The sequence below is a fragment of the Ceratotherium simum genome, chromosome 11 (assembly GCF_057802395.1).
Source record: "Ceratotherium simum simum isolate JZ-2026a chromosome 11, ASM5780239v1, whole genome shotgun sequence".
Taxonomy (NCBI): Eukaryota; Metazoa; Chordata; class Mammalia; order Perissodactyla; family Rhinocerotidae; genus Ceratotherium; species Ceratotherium simum.
The window spans coordinates 36869984-36894340 of record NC_141910.1 but is presented as its reverse complement, the minus strand read 5'-3'; the positions used below and the strand labels follow the sequence as shown (position 1 = coordinate 36894340).

The 24357-nt window shown below is 47.5% G+C and overlaps 1 protein-coding gene across 2 annotated transcripts in view; it reads left to right on the top strand.

The window, feature by feature from the left end:
- PRKCE (protein kinase C epsilon) overlaps positions 1–23739 on the top strand; it is a 488848-nt gene extending 465109 nt beyond the window's left edge. For both annotated transcript variants that reach the window (XM_087436820.1, XM_004436690.3), the window contains one exon: positions 20479–23739. In XM_087436820.1, coding sequence (XP_087292946.1) covers positions 20479–20625 — 147 coding nt within the window. In that variant the 3' untranslated portion in view covers positions 20626–23739. The remainder of the gene's footprint in view (positions 1–20478) is intronic.
- Positions 23740–24357: the final 618 nt, after the last annotated feature.

The following is a 24357-nucleotide window of genomic DNA, read 5'->3' as shown; positions in this document are numbered from 1 at the left end:
GGACTAGAGATTTCTCTCTGGAGAAATATCAAAATTGGAAAAGAAAATGACAGTTCACATCCAGTTAGCAGGATGGAAAGGTGTCCCAAATCTGTTCCTAAATTGAAAACTGTTTTCTGAAAAATGTTGATGGCACCACCATGAGTCATCTGTGGGCTGGTGTGTAGCAGAAACAAATTTTAAGTTGAATTAAAGCTCCCCGAAATGATGAATATACTGTATTTCTCATCTCTGAAAGCCTTGCAGGACCAATGTGAAAACATACAAGGTTTTTATAAGCTGTCTCTCCACCTCTAACCGACTCAGGGTTAATCCTGGGGGTGTGGGTGCCTGCCTGGCTCAGGTATCAGCAATGAGGATACCTCTGTGCTCCATAGGCAGGGTCTGCCTTACCTACAGGCAAAATAGATGGCCACCCACAAGAGGTCATTGGAGAGACACTGGGAAGCTGAGGTATGGTCCCACAGAAGTCGTCTTCTGTTCGTGGGGCAGGGAGTTCCATCCCAAGACAGGGCTTAAGGTGTCACATGACTTGATGACACATCAGATGCCTTCTGAGAAGAATTGGGAAAGCAAGGTTTTGACAGAATGAGGAAGGAAAGCTGGTTTGGATCCTGATATTGGGAAGAAGTGGCCAGGATGGTGGCTTGCAAGCAGCCAGGGTCAGTGTGAGGTTCTTGGATCTTAGGGACAGACTCTGAATCAAAGGAAAGACGCTGTGAGAAGGGAAGGGACAAGTCTACAGGCAATCACCAGCCTTGCAATTTGGTGGTGGCTTCAAGGAGACACTGGGCATGTGGTTTAGCAGACAAGGAAACCAGATGCACAGACTCCCTTAATCTCGTAGGGCTGAAGATCCCCAGGGCGTTCAGTCAAGGGCCTGGGGCCTGTGAGGGAACATCAGGTCTTTTCTGTCTTGGGCTAGCTCCATTTGCACACAGGACCCATTGACATCACACCAGAATGCCACCAATCCCCAGAAACCTGCTGAATAGCTACTGTCCCATTCCTCAGCGGGCCGTACTAAATCTGAGGCCCCTGGGGGGCATCCTGCCTGTCTGATTCAGGAAGGAATTCATTTTATCTGGTGGTAGGTGCTGGAGATGAGGCTGGGCGAGGTCATGTCATCCAGTGTAGGACTTAAGAAGAGCCAAGGTGTAGTGGCATGTTTTTCAGAGCTCCCGACCATCCCCACTCCCACTGCATGGGCGGAACTCCTCCGTGGCAGAACCTACCAGTGGGCACAGTGGGCCTGCACTCTACCCAGGCTGGCTCAGGTAGAGGCTGGGGTCTCTGGATCACCCCTATAGGGGCTGAGGATACAGCGGGGGAACAGGTCCCAGGCCCAATTCTCATCCCCTCCTCGCCCCCTGAAGATATTACCAAGGAGATTGTCCAGATTCATAGCTGGAATTTGGCCTCTGGTCAGGTTCCGTTGCATTCCTCGATTGGCTGCTGTCCCCTCCAGGCCTTTGCCTTCTTGAGATTTTTGCTGAGCTGCGATTTTTGCTCCCTGGCGCCTGAGCCTCCCTGTCTAACCCCTGCCCTGACTCACGAGCTGTCATTAGTGTGACTGGGTTTGCTGCCTTCAGGTTTACGCCCCTTTGCACTAACCCTTACCCAGGACATGTTTCAGTGGCCTCTGCTTCAGTGTGGAGATTCTCCTCTCGTTTGTCTCCAGCTATCCTGTATATTCTCTCTCTTTCAGTTTTCCTTTTATACTCCTCCTGTCCATCCTCTATCCACCCACGTACTCAACTGATTTTGCGCAAGCAATGTACTATCAACACCAAACCAAAGACTTTGTGCCATCATGTACTCAAATCAGTTTTCTGGAATTGGCTTGCTTCAGAGCAAGGGCATCCAGAGTGGATGGCAGACGCCCCAGAAGTGGGTGGGTGAGGGAATAGAAATAGAAAAGCCAGCAAGGCTGGAGCCAAGGCCTTGGATGCTGGAAAAAATCTCCAAGCATAGAATTCATTGGTCTATCCCACTGGGGATTTGGTTCCAAGATGGTAGCATCATCTAGTTGCCAATGAAAGTAGCACATCTAGCTTTTGTGTTACTGGTGAGCTTGCCTTCTTTTGTGACCACAGAGGGCAGAAGTGATGTGTATGGTGTGGTTGAAGGGCATCTTCTGACCTTGCAGATCTTGGAGGTATTTTGCTCACACCTAGCTTCCCTCCTCCATACCCCTCCCTTCCCCCAAAAAGCATTAGGATCTGAGATCATGGTTCCCAGGGCTTCAGTGCTAGAAGGGGGGAAGCCGGTGGAGGAGAGAGAGCTCTGCCTCCCCAGAGAGCTAGCTGTCTGTCCTTAGTGAAAGCCAAAGGCGAGGAGGGAAATGCTGGCCAAGTAAACTTCTCTTTGTGTACGTGTTCTCTCTTTTCAAGTTTGCTTCAGTGTGAATGTCCCTCTTTAAGGTAAGGCCTCCAGAGTGGGGAGTCTCTCCAGGTAGGTGAGCCCTCAGGCCCGGTGACATGGAGGCCCCTTCAACCTCATGATTTGTTTCCATCTAGCCATCCACACTGCATGGCAGGACTCCCAAGGGAGGCCTTTCCTGCATGCTCCTGCATGACTGGGCTGTGCTGAGAGAAAACTGGGAAGTGGGCTTAAGACCCTCACACCCTCACTACCCTAGCAGCCTGAGGAGGAGCCCTACTAAACAAGCAACCCCTTCCCCTAAAGCTAGCCCACCTACCCAGGGACCACCTGGTGGCGTGGACCATGAAGACAGAGCCCAGGTGACCATTAGAGGCTGTCCTCCACCTGGCAGATCAGGAACGGGGACCAGCTGGTTCCTGCAGCCCATCAGTTAGGACATCCCCCTGGGCTGTCCATGCCATAGGGAGAGTCTTTAGCATCCAAGAGGCTGCAAGCTCCCTCTAAGAGCCAGGACTCTGGCACAGGGCTGGAAGGTGTAAGAAAAGGCCAGGAACCTGTTTTTGGTAGTTGGCCCAGGTGGTGGCATGGTACGGTGGACAAGGTACTGGCTTTGACCTCAGAGAGACTTGGGTTGGAATAAAATTGCTATCACAGGGTAGCCATGTGAACCTCGGAATTCACTTCACACCCGGACCTCTGGCCTCCTTGAGCCCTGATCTCCTTATCTGTAAAATGGGGATGAGAATACCCCTCATATAATTATTACTAGGATTAGATAACAAACCTAAGATGCTTTGCATTCTGTAGATTCTCAGCAAATGTTAGTTCCTCTCTCTCCATTCACTATCTCCCACTCACCTGTTAAAGCCCCTCTTCCTCTCATCCCAAGACTCCAAGAATCAAGAGTTCAGGATGCAGGAACAAGGTGACATTTGGAGGCTGGGCTTTGGAGTCAGATGCAACCAGGTTCCCGTTTGGGCTGTAGGATCTTGAGAGAGTCATCTCATCTCTCTGAGTCTCAGTCTGTGGATCCATAGAGTGGGGTTAATAATACCTACCACACTGAATTACTGTGAGGAGTAAAAAACCTATTTATGTGAATGGATTAGGACAGTCCTTGATGTACAGTGAGCACCTGGGATGGTGCTGATGCTGATTGTGATGGAGACAGTGGGGGTCTAAGCTGAGGGAGGCTGGACTGGACCATATTCTCATTCCAAAGAGGTGGAGGAGGCAGGAGTTCGGATGGGGGATAACACCACACAGTCAGAGAAGCAGCCATTACAGGGCAGAAAGGTGTCTGAAGAGCAGCAAATCACACAATTCAGACTCTGCCAGAGAGTTCTGGCACGGCCCCCAGTCTGAGCTGGGGGAGTACCAGAGGGAAGTGCTGCAGGGCAGTGATTCACCCCAGATACCAACGTTTCCCAGCCCTTATGCCCCTTGGGGTAGCACCCCAATTTCCCACAGTATCTGCCCCCCCTTTTATTCTGTGAATTTTCTCACCACCTTTGCTTGTCCTGCCTGCCTTCTCAGCATCGTATGTGTGGCTCTTGGTGCCCAGCCCTGAAGTGGTAGCAGTCCCCCAGGACCCCATGCTAGCCCAGCAGGTTCCCAAGTATTTCTCAGCTAAACGCCTCTGTGGGGCATCTTTGACTCTGCACAAGACATTTCTCCATCTGAGAATTCTGATTGCAGGGACATTTCTGCGGCATAGGGCAGAGGGCCGACCTGCATAGCACTTTGGTCCTCCCACCCCCACCTCCAACCCCAGGGAGGGATTGGAGCCCTGGGCTGGGCTAGGCTGGGCTGGGCATTTCTAGATGCTCTGAAGTTGTCATTCATGACTTAATAGTTGTTATGTTGGGATTTGCCTTCACAAGTTTGTCAAACTAGTGTGTGTTGAATTTAATCTCCTCTCTGCCCCACTAGGCCTGGAGGTAACACACACAGCCTGCCTGGGAGCATGGGACCTACTGGGCTGCCCCTGATTGAAGCAGGAAAGAGCAGGAACCATCAGGGAAGGTTCTCTAGAGGGGCTGGATCTTGGCAGAGAGCCAGGAAGGGTTAGGAAGGGAAAAGGCCTGAAAGGGAGAAGGGAAAGGCAGGATTCAGATCAGCTCTATTCAACGGGTGTTTATTGAACATGTACTTGGTGCTCTCTGTGAAGCCCTGGAGGGGAAGGTTGACATAAGGAAGGAAAGAATCCCCTACCCTCACAATGTCACCACTGTGAGGAGTTTAGATGGTAGGAGGAAACTGAAATATGAAGGAATACTAGGCATTAAAGTAAAATCTAGCACTTGACTTTGGGAGGGGTGTCTTGAGGTTTGCCTCTCGAGGTTAGAGGACAAAGGGGAAGAGACTGCATGAAGAAGAGGCCTCCCAAAAAGGCCAAGAGCAGAGCCTCTGTGGGTCACAGAAGCCACTTCCCACCTGCAGTCTGGGAGAAGATCCTGTCCAGGTGCGGCCATGTTGCCGGATGAGCAGTGCCCTCCTGCCTGTCTCTGCAGAGAAGGCTAAATGGTGATCTGGCAGCCAGGAGTGGAGGGGCAGTGGTCAGAGGCTGGTTAATTTGCCTTCAAAAAAGCAGAAAGAACCTCAAACCTTCCCCATGGAGGGGGCTGGGTCCTCCAGCTTTCAAGCCAGCATTTGCTCTTTGAAGGGTGCAGGCAGGCACCTAGAGACGTTTTGCAAGCTGACAGGGTTCCCCCCGCCCACACCAACCTCCAATCCAGGACCTTGAATCTCCAGGGACACATCAGTCAGGGAGAAAGAAGCTCTTGGAAACCCCATTTTGCTTCTGAGGGGATTGGTGTCCTGTTTTCTTCCCATTGTTTGTGCTGGGGCATGGGATGATAATAGAATTGGATTTGGTCTAAACTTGACATTCAAACATTATTCTAGAATTCTGGGATTTAACAAACACACATTAGGTTTACGAAGGTTTGTTAAGGTTCCACGTCAACCTCAGTCTGTTCAAAGTGAGAAGGCCTGGCCCACGAGCATGCAGCCCACTGACCCTCCATGTTATTCTGGCTACTCCTTCCTGGGACCTACTCCACCTTGAAAGGGGTTTCCTTGGAACACAGAGCATGGATGTTGTTGGAGTATTTCAGGTGTGTGAGCCCAGCTGGGTGTGGAAGAGGGTTGAGAGTGGCTGGGACAGTGAAATATGATACTTGCCATAAGTAGGGAGATGAGAAGATAAGCCAGAGTGGGGCTTATCAACTGCGATAACTTGGAAAATAAACCAGACCTTGACGTGGGGCTTCAGCCAGACTCCTGCCTCCTCCTCCTGGCATCTCAGATGGTGTTGGGAAACAATAAGATTTGTGGTCTTCCTGGGGATGCATAGCAGATTCAGGCTACAGGTACCCAGGTACCTGGGGTGTGGGTGTACCACCCAATGATTCAGAATACAGTGACCCCAAAACATGGGATTCCAGAATTTAGCCCCCACCCTGTGTCACAGGCAGTGAGCTAAGAGGAAAACACTGGACAGAGCTGGGTGCTGGTCCTGCTGTTAGTATCTGTGAGACCCATAGCAAGTCACTGACTCTCTCTGCTCCCTTCCTGTAAAATGAGGGATTTACGTAATCCCTAAGATTTCTTCCAGCGCCAGCCACTCCACGTAAACATGCTCCATGTGGGCAGGGATTTGTGGGGTTTTTAAATCCGATTTATTGTAATAAAATTTATATAGAATAAAATTCACATGTTTAACGTGTTCATTTGATGCGTTTTAACAAACGGATACACCCACGTAACCACCAGCACAATGAATACATAGAACATCTCTGTCCCCCTAACAGTTCCCAGGCGCCCTTTGCCACAGGCAATTCCTGATCTGCTTTCTGTCACTAGAGAGAGGGTTTGTCTTTTATAGAGTTTCGTATATATGGAGCCATGTAGGATGTACTCTTTTGTATCTGGCTTCTTTCACTCAGCGTCATGTGTTTGAGATTTTGGAATTATATCTTTAACTTTTTATTATGGAAAATTTCAAACATATACAAAAGTAGAGAGAAAAGTAGAGAGAATCGCAATGTGTCTATCACCCAACATCAACAATTAGCAACCTCTGGTTAATCTGTGAAGGGAGGGATTTTTATCTCCCTTATTCACAGCTGCATCCTCAGCAACAATTCCTGGCACATAGTAGGTCTTCAGTATATATTTGAGGAATGAGTGAATGAATTCTGTAGATCGACAATGTTTTTCCGGAGAGTGTTTCTCTCTTAGCTCCATCTCTAAATGCTCTTCTCTCACCTTTTATGGCCCAAGATCTATTCCAGTCTATGCCTGGGAATTTGAGGTGATAAGATCCTGCATTAGGAAACCTGAAATTGTTGAATGGTAGAGGAAGGTGGGTGACCTCATCTGGACTTGAGAGGCACGTTTTAGAGTGTTTACAAAGCCAGCAGGCAGAGCAATAATAAATACTGGGCGAAGAGAACTGATCTCTATCTAGAACATTTTCGTAAGTAAGGGGGGAAAATGTTGGTGAGTGGAGGAACAGGGCTTTGGCCAGGACCAGATTGGAACGTTTCTTCTTTGGGTACCACAAATATCCCTGGAATAGCTAAACCCCAACAGCTGTCAATAACGACACTGCCTTGAAAAGTGAATGAGAAATGAGAAAGGGCCCGACGATTAGAAGAGTGGGGCCAGGTTTGCTGCTGTGTGCCTGCCCGCTTTCGGCTGGAGAGCAGGCGCCTGGTCCATCCCAGCACAGGTCCTGCTGCTGCACGTCCTGCTGCGTGGGGCCAGCTCGCTGCGGAGCCTGGCTGATGGGGCTCCGGCCTCGGGCAAGCCGCGGCAGGCAGGACAGGGCGCTGTCTCCTCCTCAGCTTCATATTCCTGGATATCCGCACGGTGTTGCCTACATATTTTCAGTCCCAGGCACTCCTACGGAGTGCCCCTTTACACTATTCCGGGATCTACCCAGCAGTGGGTTGTAAAATCAATTTAGTGGGTCAGGTGCAGAAAAAAATTTTATTGAAGGGTAGGATAGGAAGGGTGGGGTAGAACAAAGTAGAATATTAGACTAGAACACAGAATGCATCATGTGTAGTGAAGGACAGCTTGCTGAATCTTCATGGGGCGGCGGAATGAAGTGCTGTGCACTAGGTCATATATAAAATGTATTTCTTATTGTTGGGGGTCATAATAAAACATTTCGAAGGCTGTGCCCCTCTTCACCCCTGATGTCTAAGAAGTGATCCCGAAAGGCGTAGTGGGGGTGGGGGCGTCATGCACTGTGAGGGGTGCAGGGTGGAATGCAGGTTTTTGTTTGTCTGTAACACAGCAACAACACTATTGGTGGGAACTGGCGGCCTGTGCTGGGCTCAGTGCTTCAGCCCTTTGCATGTGACCTCATTGACGCCTCTCCGTGGGAGGCAGGACGGCACACGCCAGGGACACTGGCCTGGGGTCAGAACAGGCTGAATTCAGTCCTGGCTCCACCTCTCCCTGGCGCACCTCGGGCAAGCTGTTGCTTCCTCTCTGCAATAGGGTTGCACAGCGCTCGCCGCTCTGTAGGGTGGCTGTGAGGTTAAATGAGTCAGGCTGACAGCCCTTAGGGCAGTGCCCAGAACCTGGAAAGGTCTCCGTCCGTGAGCTCTCTTATGTGTTTCACATGATGAAACTGAGGCTGTGCCAAGCTCCGTGTCGGTGCTAGAAATACAAGACAGACACCCAAGTGGAGCTTCCAGCCTAGTGGAGAAGACAGTTACCAAATAAGTCATTATTCAGCCCCAGTTACAAGGAGTGCCAGGAAAGGGAGGCTCAGGGCGATCGAGGTGTATGAGAGGGACCCACGTGGTTTGGGGATGGTTCCCCAGGAAGGGGTATTCCTTTCCCACACGGCAGCGACAGGCCCTTTTCTTTAGTGGCAGAATGGAGGCCTTGTGGCCTTGGAATGGTTTCAGAGCTCCTTTGCAGCATTTGAGAGGGAAATGAGCCCTCCTTTACTCTCATCTCTGGTCTTGGAGGATGATGGGTCCACCTGCATGAGAAAAGCTACTGCTCTCTGCCATTCTCTGGGACTCAGCATGGTCCATTTAATTAACCAGGAGCTGGGAAGGCCCAGATTGTGAGCTGAGCACTGCTGGTGATGAAAGATGGAGCAGGCCCTACTCACCCAGAGACACTGCCTGCCTCACGGGAGAGCCAAGATCATGGGGCACTTAGAGACACCTCGAGGCTGTTTATAAATTCCAAACTGGATATCATCAAGGGCCAGCGTGCTCTGTACAGACAGTGAGGACTCGTCCATAATCACATGGCCCAAAATGACTCTTGGCACGCATGCTTTATCCTTTTGTTACCAAATTTTAGAGTCAAATAGTCACAGCCCAAGGTGTGCATACGTGTGGACCTGGGCAGGCTAGGGAGGGTGGTGTGCGGGGTGGGTTTGAGGAAGCGAGTGTAAGTGCCGCCCTTCAGAGCTGTCCAGAAATGCCTCCTTCCCTAAAAGGAATGATGACATGCTGTGTCTGTGGAGCTAAAGCTTTGAGACAGATGGTTTCAGCTAGTCTCAAAAGTCCCCCCTGGGAAAAGCCTTAGGTATACAGTCTGTGTCCAGGAGACTTTTCCCACCCATTTTTGTAAGGGACACTTCCAGCCTTCCCGCCGAGCACTGAACAGGCTAGAGGGAACACCCTGTGCTGGGGACCCCCACGGTCTGAGGAACTTAGGCCAAAGGGGCCATTTCCGGTCCTGAGAATGTTCCTCGGGGCTTTCTGCTCCATGTGGGTTCCTCAGAGAGAGTTACTGTACGCTGAGAAATTCAGGCTTTGTATGAGGGGAAACTTAAATCTGCGGTTCTTAACTTAGCAGTGAAGTCACCACCTCTTGGAAACTCTGACTCAGTGAACTCTCTCCAGGAAAATCCAAATGTGTGCATACACACACCATGCTGGACTATACATTACGAGGTTCGTGGAAGCCTTGACACCCCCCTAACTCGTGCAGGGTTGGCAAACTCTGGCCCTCTGGCCAAATCCAGCCCATTGCTTCTTTTTGTGCAGCCCTCGAAGTAAGAATGGTTTTTACGTTTTTCTTAAATGGTTGAAGGAGAATGTTTCATGACACATGAGCACTGTATGAAGTTCGAATGTCAGTGTCCATAAATAAAGTTTCACTGTAACGCCGCCATGCTCATTCATGTACTTCTTGTCCACAGCTGCTTTGTGCCACGACAGCAGAGTGGAGAGGTTGTGACGGAGACCAATGGCCCACAAAGCCTAAAATACATACTATCTGGCCCTTCACAGTACAATTTGCCACCCCTGCTCTAGCAGTGGGAACCCATGTTAAGAAGGCTTGTTTCAAATACTTTACTTTTTCTTAAAATGATTGAGCCACAGAATTTAGAGATAGAAGCAACTTGAAAATCAAGCACTTTCAAAATCACCTTGAAAAGCTCCCCACTTTACCAAGGGCAGATGAGGACCCTGTTCCCTGCTTCTGTGGGAACAGGGGATACCAGGGAGTTATGTCTTGGGCCCTCCTTTCTTTCTAGGTTTCTAAACTGGCGCTTCCTTCCAACCTTCCCAACCTTCACATGGCTGCCCTAAAGTTTTGTTTAAAAAGAATCGTGACAAGTGTTCGAAGTTTGGTAGCAACTTCTTTATAATCGGGATACCCGCCCTCCCCTGTAATGGAGATCCCAGAGAGCTGAGTCCATAGACCCCAGCCAATTCATAGACAAATTGTAGCTGGCTGAACTCATTTGAACACTGAAATATTTGCTGGGTGTGGGGGAGGAGGTGGGTGTTGGCTAATAGGAGTTTCCAAAGTAACTCTTCAAATGGAATTTGTAAAAATATATAAATTTTTATAGTCCAACAAACAATAACAAGGGGACAAGGAGAAAGTAGAATTCCATCAAACAGCTGATTTGACAGAATTCGGCTGTGGTTGTTTGTCCAGAATGCCTGGTAGTCTGGGGGACTTGGTCCAGTTTTAAAAATATGTATACAGACTGCCTCAGGAGTGAAGCAACTTTCCCTCAGAAGTGGTTTAGACAGGAGGTGGCAGACTGGATTATAGTGGAGGGGGCATTTGAGGCCACCACCTGAAGCTTGGGTGGCTCCTCATCTCTGTATACCAGTGACAGAGGCCACCACGCTGCCATGACCCACTCCTTTGGACCAGAGAATGGCCGGGACCCAAGTGGCTTTCCATTTTTAAATGCCATAAAGCTAATCATTCGTGCTTAAAAAGCAAATGGCTCTTCACTTTCTTCTCCCCTAAAAGATGGCGGCAACTTGACTAAATAGAGTAGAGGTTACAAATTGGAAGATCGTGCGACCTATTCGGCGAGACTCCCATTTTTTTTTTAAATGTTGAATTAGTTGGCAACATTGAAAGATTAGGAGATATAACATGAAAATGTATCTGGAGCATCTCTTGGAAATTCAGAAGACCTGGGAACCCTGGGTTCCTGAAGAGAACATCAAGCAGTAAGGCACGTGATGCCTCTTTGCCCCCATCTCCACGGCCCGCTGTGGCCTCCAGGCACCCCCTGAACTTTGTGACTTTGTTCACACACACAAACCCCACTCATTGCAGAGAAAAACAGATATGGTGTCACAGCCAGCAGTGCTAAAAGTCAAATTGTCCTCTTTCTTTCTTCTTTTTTGTTTTTCCTATCTTGCTTTATTCCAGAAAGTTTAAAGATGGCTCGTCAGGATGTATAAAGTACATATTATAAATGTAATGTCAGTGAAAAGGAGGAAAGGAAACAAGAGTAGGAAAGCATAAAAGAATCAGGAAGGTTCTTTTAGTGTGTCACACATTTGGCTCTTAGCTTTTGAGTGAAGATGGGCTAGTTCTAGATTCTGGAGTGTGTGGGAGCTGAAGGCACACGGGTTCCCCGGTGAGACAATGATGATTCTATGAACCAAGGTCAAGAAGAAATTTCACCCAAGGATCATCCCAAAGACAGTGCTGTTTGTTCTAATCATACAGTTGTGATAAATATTGATGGAGAAGCAATGCTAATAATTCACATTGACTCTATGCCATGTACAGTTCCCACCTCTTATGTGTCTTATTTAATTTAATCCTTATAACAAATTATGGAGAGGACTACTAATATCTCCATTTTATGGATGAGAAAACTGAGGCTATATAGAGAGTGACTATATAATTTGCTCAAGGCCACAGAGTTTGGGAGAACTAGGAATGGAATCCAGGCAGTCTGGCTGCAGAGCATGCATGCTAAACCGCTAAGCTACACTGCCTCTCAGAGGGTGGCATCTGAAGAAGCCAGTGTGGTTCACCAGTGAGCTCTCGGATGTCCCAATTTTATAAAGGCCAATATCAAATAAGTACAAAAGGACATGAAACTGAGAAGGATGCCAGTATAGAGCGTGAACTTGAGAGGAAGCTAAATCCAGAACAACCTTAGGCCCCTAAATAGGCTTTTAGACAACAAAAGAGCCTTTTGAAACCACTAAGACAAAGAAGGAGGAAAGAGACTCACTGCTCCTTTGCAAGAGGGACTCCACCAGGCTGCACATCAGAATCACTCATGGAGCTTTGAAAAAATGCAGAGGCCTGGGCCCCACTCCTGGAGGTTCCAGTCCATGAGGTCTGTGATGAGGCCCAAGTGTCCACATAGCTGCTTGTTTGCTTTTGATGCACAGGCAGGATGCAGAACCACCGTGCAAGCGATGACCAAAAGCAAGGCTGTTATTTTGCCTCTAACTTTTCCCCAAAGAGAAATATCTTCAAAGTACAACAATTAGGGCAAAAACCACTGAGGGAAGTGAAACCCAAGAGAGCCAAATTAATGAATTACATTTAATCAAGCTCACCTGGGAGCTATAACACTCCCATGCCCAGGCCAGATCCCAGAGCAATTACACTGAATCTCTGGGGTGGGACCAGCATCACTATTATTTAAAGTTCCCTGTTGATTCCTGTGAGAAGCCACTGCTCCAGGCCCAGGTGAATTACATCTTACATGAATCTTAGATTCATGAAGAATCTACCATGCCCACTATTTGGTCATTTGGATTTGATGGACTAGAACAGTGATACCAAATGATGGGAGATGGGCAAACAGTCTCCAAGTATTCAAGAACAGGGAAAATGAGGATTTAGGATACTTTGAGATGGATGCTAGTAAAGCAAGTTTCTAGAAATTTTTGTGAGAAGATACTTTGTGGACACTTAAGGGGAAATCAGTAATCACTTAGAGCCAATTAACTTCGTTTAGAGACCAAGAGACCAAAGAAATGCTCCAGGCATTGTGTATCTTTATTCCAGCAAAGCAATTGAAAGTCTCTGATACCATCCTCTGAACAAGATGAAGAAAGGGACTGTGGCTGGTGGATTCACAATGGATCTAACAACCACACCCCCAAGTGCGCTGGTAGGACTGGGTGTGAGCTTTGCAAGAGGGCTGTTTGCAGAGGGCAGGTCACAGGGCTCTGGACCTGATCCTGCCTTACTCGATATTTCTATATGCATCTTGTTAGAGAGATAGGAGACATGCCAATCAAATTTTAGGATGACAGAAAGCTGAAAGATATGGCAAATAAGATGGATGACAGAATTAACCTGACATTCCCATAGTACTTTAGAGTTTACATGAGCTTTACTTGTATGCTTTCATATAACCCTCCGCAAACTAGGTATATACATTATTGCTACTTTCTGGGTAAGTAAACTGAGATTCAGAGAGGTAAATTACAGAATCATTATTTATGGTGATCTCAACAGGCTAGAAATATGTACCAAAATAAGAAGAAATCAAGGTTAAATATAAAGGATTACATTTGGATTCGAAAAATCAATTTCAGAAAATACGATTGGGGTGTGTATTGGTTTCCTAGGACTACCATAACAAAGTACCCCAAACTAGATGGCTTAGCACAACAAAAATTTATTGTCTCACAGATCTGGAGACTAGAAGTCTTTGATCAAGATGTCAGCAGGGCCATGCTCCCTCCGAAACCTGTAGGGGAAGAAGCCTTCCTTGCCTCTTACAGCTTCTGGTAGCCCCAGATGTTCCTTGCCTGTGGCAGCGTCACCCCACCCCCACGTGGTGTTCTCCCTGTGTCTCTTCACATGGCCTTTCCTCTGTGCGTCTGTCTCTGTGTCCAAAGTTCCCCTTCTTATAAGGTCACCAGTCATATTGGATTACGGCCCACACTAATGACCTCATCTTAACTTGCTTACATCCTCAAAGACCTTATTTCCAAATAAAGTCACATTCTGAGGTACTTGGGGTTAGAATTTCAACATATCTTTTTTGGGAGATACAATTCAACCCATAACAGGGTTAAACTGGATTGATAAAACTAAGAGCGTCAATGTTTTATCACAGCTGCTTAAGAAATGGTAAAACATTGATGCTGTCTTAGACACTGGTTTCATTTGAGAGTTGCCACCAAGTAGAGGGTCATGCTAGTGCACTTGGCATTGCTCAGACCCCCCAGTCAGGAATCAAGAGGTCAGCTCTGGCCACCACATTCTAAGAAGGAGATGGATAAAAGAAATGGTAGGGAACCATCATAGCAAGACAGGTTCCGTGGGCAGCCCAGTGCCAGATGAACTCCGTACATTTTGCTCTGTTTTTATAAGGAAAATCCAAAAGTATGACCAATTCCTGGGTAACAAAATTAAAAAGGGGGAAAAGGGATGGAGGAATATGTCTAGAGAGATTTCTAGGTAAATGATAGTAAACTTGAAATTCTGTTCCAACCTTCATTATTTTGCCAGGCGAGACAACATGCAGTTATACGTTCCTTATTTCATTTGACTTCACATGTCAGCATGTGTATAGAAACATATACACATATACTCTCTTAATTAGGATGTTTGGGTATAATGAATATATGTGTGTATGTAAAGATCCAGTTAGTTGGTGCTGAGCAAGCATTCTAATTATTTAAATTCCTGCTTTTTCTTTTAGACTATTTAAAAGAGGAAAGTAGAGCTTAGATAAGAATATTGACATTTCAGAGCTAGGAGGAATTTTGGGTTTGACTGTTACAATGAATAAAATTATTTTAAGCAAATGAGTAGTAAGTGTCTGCTGTGTGCCCTGCTTTGCATTAGGTACCTTGCGGGATATGAGAGGAGAACAGGACACACATAAAATATTAGGAGAAGGGACCAAATGTGTGATCCAGGAAGTGCCATGGGGACTGGGAGGAGGGTGAGATGGGGTGAGGCTGGTGTCAGGGAAGACTTGAGAGGGAGCTGGAACCTGATGTGGGACTTGGAGGAAAGCCAGCGTCGTGGAGACGACGTGGAAACAGCATGTCTGCCCAGTTCTGGTCGCACACATGGGGCAAGGGACCCCTGGCTTACAGTCATTCTGCTACCTATGCTCTTTCTGTCACACCAGGCAGAGGTGAAGAGGTGGACAGGAACCAGCAAGGTGGCCATATGAAAGCCAACCCCGTGCCCCAGCCTGTAAGATCGGGGAGTTTCCTGGGTACTTTAGAGCAAAGTCATCTGTTGATCTCCTGGTAATCAGATGAAGACAGAAGCAGAAATTGCTGGCTCCTCTGAAAGCTGCTGATAAACTTCAGATAAAGCTGATAAAGTCAGATAAGGCTGACTTCAAGACAGTGGGGGCTATGAAAAAATTGTGCCAGCCAGACAGGAAGCAAGTGTTCCTGGCGCCTACCCATGTCAGCGCTGGGGTCCAAACACTACCACAGCTGGCTGAGCCCCTAGCCCTCAGTGGCCTCAGGGTGATTTATAAGACAGGCCCAGTGGCTTTGCTTCTCAGAAGGATCTGGAGTGACCTGTAACTCTATTTCTGTAAATTTTACCTCACTTCCCCGCTACAGACACCAGAAATGTGCCCTTCCCTCAAGGTCAGCCCCACCTCTCAAATCCAAGAGCTAACTTGTTTCAGGAGGTGTGCCAAAGGGAATAGGAATGTTTTCCCCTAATACCAACCACATGGGGCAGGGACAGACCCACCAAGTCCCTAACTTCCCTTAGTCCATCTGTCTTGATGGAATTTTCCTAAACCCTGGTGGAACCTGTTTCTATCTTGTACCAGCAATCAGGGAACCCTAGTGCCCCAAGCTGACCGCTGCTGGCCATTCAGCAGGCCTAAGCCCACCTGTCTCTCAGGCCCTGCAGGGGGCAATGGTCTGGGCTTCCCCGCTTCAGGTCCTTCATGAGTCAGACCTTCTCCCCACTCCACCTATGCTTCCCCAAAAGAAAAACCTGCTCTGGCACGACAGCTGCCACTGGTCCTGAACCCAGATCACTTTCCTGGCTCTAGATAGAGTGGCAGCAAGAGCGTGCATTCCCTCATTGTTTCAGCAGATATTTATTGAGCACGCGGTCTGTGCCAGGCCTTGTGCTAGGCAGGGGATGGAATGGCAAGTTCACCCCAGGCCCCGCCCCAGATTAGTAGAAAGGAGGAGGACATCCAGTGTAATGAGTGCTGTGATAAGAGTTAGGGGAGATTATAGGGCACCCGTGAGAGGCTTGGAGGGACAAGGAAGGCTTCCTGAAGGAAGAGCATCTAAGCCAAGATGGGAAAGGTGAGGAGAAGTCAGCTCAGTGATGAGGACATGGGGCGGAAGACAAGGAGGGGAGAGGGTGTTCCAGGCGGAGGATTAGCTGTGCAAAGGCTTGGAGGCAGGAGGAAGCCAGCAAGTGCAGAGAACTTCATGGCTGAGCAGGGCCCTGGAGATGAAGCTGGGCAGGTAGGCAGGGACAGGATCCTGAAGGGCCTTAGAAGTGGGTGAGTGTAAGATCCTGGGACTTTATCCCAAGAGCAGTGAGGCGCCATTAGAAGAATCTCAATCACTGGAGGAAGCGCTAGGATGTCCAGGCAGGCCCTGGCTCAGCACTAGTTCAGGATTTGGAGGCACACAGAGAAACTTAAGACGCAGTCCCTGCCTTCAAGAAGCTCGTGTCATCGATGGGCAGATCTTATGGAGTATGTTGGGTAACACAGCCAAGCTGTGCATGATGCGTGCCCGTGGGACACAGGTGCTAAGACTCGGAGGCAGGGAGGAACTCACATTTATTGCATGCTCATGATGTGTCGGGATCTGCACTGAGGCACCTAACATCTGGCATCTCATTTAGTCCTCAAGGCAACCTTAGGGCACCTGTTACCACCCCCATTTTATAGATGGAAAGAACAAGGCTCAAAGAGTGACTTCACACAGTGTCATAAGCAGGAAGGGACAGTACCAGGATGAGAGGTCAGCCAGTGCCCTTTCTCCTACTCCATGCAGCCTCCCATAAGTGTGGGGAAAGGATGTGGGAAGGGCTTCATGGAGGAGATAAGATCTGAAGAGTTAGAAAGTTCTCCCACGTGTCCTGGTGTCACCTCTCAGGCTGTGCAGTGTGGGGTAAGAGTCTGGCATTTAGACATTAGGGGAGGCATATGGGATGACTGAAGATCCAGGTAAACAGGGAGCATCTCTGGGAGATTGCCATCAGAAGCTTGGAGTTGAGTCTTGTGCCTGCTCTGTGAGGGAGGCAGAAGCTTTTCAAAGAATAAAATCAGGGAGTAAGGGATATAATCCCCAGTCCCCTCCAAATTTGAGGATGCTATGCTGCCTATATGCCATTAATAGGGGATGGGGTTTTCAGAGATATTTGCTTTGGAAAACTTCCCAAGCCTCTGAGGTTAATAGTCAGGAATTGTGCATAGTGGGGATGTTGGTTATTTGAATTGGAAATGAGTAACTGACATGCACCTCAAGTGTCTCCAAGGAAAATAGGGCCTGGGCCAGGTTGCCTAAGGGGGTAGGTGAGCCAAATATGTCTTTCTGTAGAGCTCTGGAAGAATAGCACACTTGCTTAAGTGCCACCCATGATTCTGGGACTCCTGGAAAGCCCAGAGCTGAGCTGGATGGCTCCCCAAACTAGCCGGCCATGGACCTCGAGGTCCTCTGGGAATGACATCCCAGCTGTGTTGACTGAGCCTGGTTCCCAGGTACACAATCAGCAAGTTGTGACATTCGAACATCCTGTAGAATCTAGCTGCGTCACTATGCCCCAGTTGACCTCAGGAAATGAAATCAGTTTCCATGACTAATGGACACTAATGACTGAAAGGTGAAGCACAAACAGGTGGGTAGACAGGGAGAGCCAATGCCAGAGCGTCTACAGATTTCCCGAGGTTCTCTGTACACATGCTCTCCCTCATTAGTAGCCAGTGAGAGGAAGTTGGGAAAGAGGTGGGACTGCCCTGAAAACACAGGAGTCCTGGGCATGGCCCACACGGGGTGATGTTACAGACTGAGTTTCCCTCTTGCCCTATTTCTTGCCTCTCATCTTCACCCAACTCCCACCCCTCCCATCCCCTGGCTCCTTTCCCCCTCTGCCTCCACTGAAGTTGCCCCTTGGTCACCTTCTGGGATGATACTCAGTGCTTCCCAAGTCACTGCCACCTTCTCCCTACCTTACTTCTCCTTCTGGACTCATTTCTCCAAGTACCACAGGCCCATACTCTGTAACCCCTCCTCAATCAAAGTGAACCCATCCCTCCTTCGATAGAGATCTTCAGAAGCGGCATCACCACACCCTTTCCCCAGGCACCAGCCCTCCCGTGTCCGGCATGCGTCACTGTGGGGATGGACTTTGTTGTTCCTCTCTGAAGTCCCTCTCCACGCAGGGCCCCCCTTTTCCTCTTGCTTTGTACACACTGGAGACGGAGAACAAATCGTCCTCTTGCCCAGGGCCAGCCCTCCTGATAGAGATGACTAAGCCACTCCTCAGTTTTCCCATCTCAAGGGGCAACATGCACATCCTTCAGCTGCAGGTCCTGTTTCCAAGTCTTGGGTTTTCTGTGTTCCCCTTCTGTCTCCCTTCCAAGGTCTCTGAGACATACTGACCTATGCAGCTCAAGCCCAGAGAGAAGATACCAAGCAGGACTGATGAGTGCTGAAAGATTGGAAAGAGTACTCAGCTCTGCTCCGTGCTGTCCTTCTGATTCTGATCGCAATCTGGGGCAATTTGAAAGCAGAGTCCCTTGCCGAGTTCACCCAGTCCACATTACCATTCTGTCCCCAACCCACAGCCGTCTCCTACCATGCTTGCCTGCTGGCAAGCCTTTCTGGCTTTCTTTTAGACTAATGGCTTGACCTATAACATCTCCTGGTTGAATTTGGCCCTTGCTATGTCTTCTCACTTCTCCAGTGTCTGGCTCTCCAGACATTCCCCACCATGGAAGGCCTCATGCTAAGACCTGGATTTGATTCTGGCTCTGCTCTTAACTAGTTGGGTGACTCTGGGCAAGTCAGCAACCTCTTGGAGCCAGTTTCCTCTTCTATGAAATTGGGATAATAAATACCTGCCTGTTCTAATGATCAGACACGCAAATGAATGTGAAATGCTTTGTAAACTGTAAAATAGCACTTCCCAAACCATGTTCTGCAGAACTCTGCTCCAGGAGAGAGATTAAGAAACTATTCAGAAAAAATAAAATGATGTCAAGTTTGAGGAAGGCTGGCCTTAACAAAGTGAACCAGGTTTCTTGACTCTAGGATGTCTCAGAGCTTTTAATTTGCCAACGTGCCTGACAAGTCTCCAAGAGCAGGGTACAAAATATAGCTTTTGTCTCAAGACCACTTTTTTCATATAGACTCCTTATTAACATCTTTTAGGTTGCTAGTTTCCACAGAACATAGCATATATTAATATTATTCCTCCTACAAATAATAATGCTAGTCTTTCAGCAAGATTTATTCCATCATCCAGGTCACTAATCCTGGGTAACACCAATTAATCCATGTCTGAAAAGCATTGCCAAAGCTCCTTCAGTCTTCCCAGCATGTGCTGTGCACTGTGGGGTAGAGGCACCTGGTTCTGAAGGCCTCTGCAGTGGGACTGCACCCTCACCTCCTGCTGTCCCCCCACTGGACTCTGCCCCAGGCAGCTGGGGAACCCCTTGTCCCGAGTGTACATCTTTCCTGTTCCTGCCCCGTTGCCTCTGTCCCATCTTTCTCCCTGCCAAGCTGCCTTCCTCCCATCTCTACCAACACGATTATAACTCATTCTTCAAGTCTCAGCCAAGCCCCGACTTCTCCAAGGAAGTTTTTCTAACCATTACAGTGTGTTCCAGACAGGAATACTGGCTCCCATCTCCCCTGGAAGCCGCTAATGGCAGAGAGCATTATTTACGCTTCCTGATATTCTCCAAAACCAGAACTTGTTAGATGGCTGCCCTCCACGCCCCCATGAACCATAAGCCCTATTTTGGGAACTTGAACCTCCAACTGGGTATGGGTCCTTCTGAGGTGGGGAGTCAGGGATGGGTTTTCTTACATGTTCGTTCATTCAGTAGATGCTTATTGCTGGGAACCCAAAGTTCAATAAGACTTTAAGGAGCTCTTGGTGGAGACAAAAGTATAAACAATTCATTGCAAGTCAGTATGTTGAGTGTACTAATAGAAATAATATAGGAGCACAAAATAGGGTTGATGGTGAGCACAGGTGGGGATCAAGGCAGGCTTCCCAGAAGATGGCCCTGCCCCCTACCCATCCTCCTACTTGTAGGAAGGATGTCATATGGAGCAGACATGGCAAGGTTTTAGGGGTCTACCTGTAGGAAAGAAAAACCACTGAAGACTTTGTGGGAGGGGGATTCAAGTTTGTTCCCTGGGTCACAGGAAGGGAGGTCTCGATGGAGCCAGAGGGTTAGGGCAGAAGCTGGAAGGGGGAGCGTGAGTTGGGAGCTATGCATCCCACTCTCCCAGACAAACACCACATATACACACATACATACACACACACACGCACTCCACACACACACACATACACACGTGCACACACATCCACAAACACATGGGCACACGCGTGCACACACACACAGTCTACGGGAATCCCACTTCCCTGCTTTTCCATCATACCCTCTCACCCCTTCTTCCTTCTCACCTGGACTCATCCTTCCTCTTCAAGTCCTCTGTCATCCGGTCCGGGGCCATCCATCGTTACCGCATTGGAACAGCTCTATGTCTGCTCTCAGTAGCTAGAGACCCGCTTTGGCGAGAGGCTGGTCAGCGTGATACCCACTCCCTGTGGGGGGCCCTGGGGAGGAAGGTCAGCCTGGAGTCAGTGCTTTCTCTTTTCTTCTCACAGAAAACCAAAAGAGATGTCAATAACTTTGACCAAGACTTTACCCGGGAAGAGCCAGTACTCACACTCGTAGATGAAGCAATTGTGAAGCAGATCAACCAGGAGGAATTCAAAGGATTCTCCTACTTTGGTGAAGACTTGATGCCCTAAGAAGCCGCTCCAGGTGGAGTTTGGTGATGCTGCAAGAAGGGGTGCCGAGAAGATTCCTATTTTCCGGAGGCTCAGATGGTCTTGAACTACTTCTCCTCCCCGGAGCCCCAGTCCCTCGTTCACTCTCTATTTATTGCATTCCCTTACCCCAGGCCACCTCCTCCCTCCTTCCACCTGATGACCAGAAGGCACTCTTGGTTCTTGTCTCACCAGTAATGCAGAATCGTATTGGGTCAGCAGTTAGCTGGACACACTGCCGCATTTGGTCTGTTGGCAAGCCTGATTCCACTCCTCGGGGGCTCCCGGCAGTGAAGCAACTTCAGTTCTTTTACTGCAAAGGAAAAAATAAAAGCAAACGAGACGACTCTGGCTCTGCTATCAGACATGGAGTCCCGACAGCTCTTGCTTCTCATCGCTCCAGTCCCCCCGCCTGCCACCTCTACCCTTCTGCCCCGGAGAAGAGACTGGGGCTTCCTCAGCATGAGGGTGGGCACCCTCGAGGTGTGCCCGTGAAGGAGAGAGACTGGGAGATGCACAGGTTGCCTGCCTGTTTGGGTTTGCTCTGGAATGGCTAATTCTTGCTTGCTTTGGTTTTAGCTTTTGGGCATGCCAAAGTTGTGTAAGCATGTATCTCATGGAAGAAAACACTCTTTGTAGAAAAAGAAATTTGGTTTTGAACTCTAATAACATTTGAAAAATATATTATCAAATTTGCTTTATAATTGGCCAAAAGAAATAAATTCCAGTATTAATACAGGTAAATATTAAAGGGCTAATATACAATGAGAAACCAATTGTCCAAGGTTTATGCTATTAATGATTTAGTGGCACATGGGAGCTATCGGATTTGAGAGGAAAGGAAACAAGCAGTGCTCCTCGTTATTGAAGTTCTGCCTGAACACGAAGGCCACAGCACTGATGGCCAAGACCCTGGGGTTCTAGTAAAACTTGGCCCCCAAATTCTCTTTCCAGTTTCATCCTAAGTTCCCAGCATAAACTCTATTTATTTTCTGCAGCAGTGTGTTATCTTTGCACACTTCTACAAAATGGTAGTACTACTGTGTCGTGGTTTTTTAACATTAAAGGTGTAAAGTTAAATATGAAATATTTGCTTTTGGAATGAGCAGAATGAGGCTAAACATGGGTTAGGCAGAGGGTATCAAGAGACTGAAGAGTAACTTCAGTTGGAAAACTGACAGTGTGGCAAGATGTACTCGGAGTTTTGTTTCTGTGTGACATGCAATGGCAACTCATGAGGACACTATTTAATGGGTGTGATGTTACCTCCTGTAGATATGCTAACAGTGTTACATTCTTTAATTTCCAAGGGTTTTCTGTGGCTTTGTGTATATGTTTCCTGGAGGTCATTTGACTATCTATTTTACTGAACTGATTTAGCAGGGAATGGAATCCATTCCAACTGTTGCACGTGGATTTCCCAGCTGCCCCTAAATATATATACTTGTGAGTGGCAAAGTGGCACTAATGAAGCTTTTTGCCTTTTGTACATTTGAGATTTTTGTATATAGTGTTTGCTGCAAGGCCTGTGGAATTAATTCATTGAATTTAGAGGTATCAACTGCTGCATGTTCAGGCATATTATAAAACTTTAGTCTATGAAAGAATAATTATAATAATGTCCAGGTGCAATACTCTGTAAGTGTATTGGTTCAAGTTACCGAGAGATAAGGTATGTCTCTTTCTATCTTTTTTTGGGGGGAGGGTGGTCCTTTGTACTGTTTATTTCATTTTGATTTATTTTAAAAGATGTAAACATATATTAAGCTATATTAAATCTCACATACAGTTCTCCTGTGCTCTATTAGGCCCTGATAGAGATGGGGAAGAGAAAGGAATGTTTTCAATGGTGGTTTCAAAGCTTGGACAGTGACTAGTTTGAGCCCAGAGAGAGTTGGTGTCCACATTTGCATCTGGCTAGTCCTAGCCTTTGTTCCTAATGATGACATTCAGTTCTCTTTTGTTTTTATTTTTTAAAAACTCAGGTGTAATTATTATCTGTTCTTATGATAATTTCAAATATTATGCTCTATCAATTTGCGTGTTTGGCATACCAGTGAAGTGACAAAGAACAGTAGATTAATTTAATTTATCTTCGGTAACTTGACGTACTGGGGAGAGACTATCTTCTGGAGTTGAGTACAAGCACAGAAACATCTTCATGGTGGCATCATCTCATTTTTTAGGAAGACGTGACAATACTGCCCATCATACTCATGCATCACTACTGCTCTCTGGTTTCCCTCTGCTTCCTTCACCATGATGAACTTTGAACAACCAGGCGAGCTCTAACTGCAATGCCAAATGGCCTTGTCCAAGGGCTTGGTGGTGTTCCCATGTCAGCGGGGGTTGGGCCCTTCCTACAGGACAACTGGCATTTTTGCTGGGAAGTCAAATAATAATACATTCCACCCGGCGGCTCCAGGAGGTCAGTCAGCGGATTGCCTGGCCCAGAGTCACCCCCTTTCAGCGCCCAAAGCCAAGTAGGCTGGGAGGCCTCCTGCTTGGGGCTGGAGCTGATCAAGTTCTCACACAGGCAGATTCAAATCCCATGTAGCCTATAGAAAAAAGCTTGTGTGTTCCTTGAGTATTCATTGTTTCGTTTTAGTTTTCACAAGATTTTGGAAGCGGACACTGTTACATTTCTGCCTATTCTTTCTTATCTTTCCAGCTCTTTTTTTTTTTTAAAGGAAGAAAAAAGGAGTGCAAAAAAAATGCCAAAAAATATATGAAGGATAGCTGTTCTCCTGTGTTCTCTCATTATGGACTTTGTGAAGTGGAAACATAATTTTTTCCTCCAAAGGTGAAAAAACAATGCATTCTTGCTTTAGAAAAAAAAAGAAGGCTAAAAAAATTACCTCTTTTTAAATTATGTGCAAAATAATTCTGGCTAAATATAAAATGTATTCAATTTTAGGGTTTTTTTGTATTGTGATGCTTTATTTGTACATTTTTTTCTTTTCTGGATGTAATTTTAATCTCTTGCCATTCATTAGTGTTATTTCATTGTAAACATTGTGCCAAATGTACTGTATTCAAAAGGATGTGAATGTGTATTGTTTCAGAACCTAATAAATATAATGACATTAAATCTTATTTTTCAGTCCCAATGAGCATTTTTATCTCCTTTGTGATGGCAAAACGGAAGCTTTTTGACTTTTTTTTTTTGTGAGGAGATCAGCTCTGTGCTAACATCTGCCAATCCTCCTCTTTTTTTGCTGAGGCAGACTGGCCCTGGGCTAACATCCGTGCCCATCTTTCTCTACTTTTTATGGGATGCCGCCACAGCATGGCTTAGCCAAGTGGTGCGTCGGTGGGCGCCCGGGATCCGAACCGACGAACCCGGGGCCGCTGCAGCGGAGCGTGTGAATTTAACTGCTTGCGCCACCGGGCTGGCCCCAGCTTTTTGCCTTTGGTACCTTAGAGATTCCAAATTTTGAAACCTAGACCTGGTTTCAGCTTTCCACTTGTGCTTTCAAGATGTAAAAGGCTGCAAATGGCTGTATTTGCGTACTCCCCATGCCCACCCCTGCCTGGCTTCTGGGCTTCAAGGACTGCCAACTAGAGGAATGAAGGGAGTCTGAGTGATGGATGTGGATCTGAGCCGTCTTGTCATGGAGCTGCCTTGCAGTACTGGGAAACAGGCAAACAAAGCAGGCAGCACCTTCGTTTTTATCTTTCTAGAGAAGCAAATGCTGGATCTCCTCGGGCCTT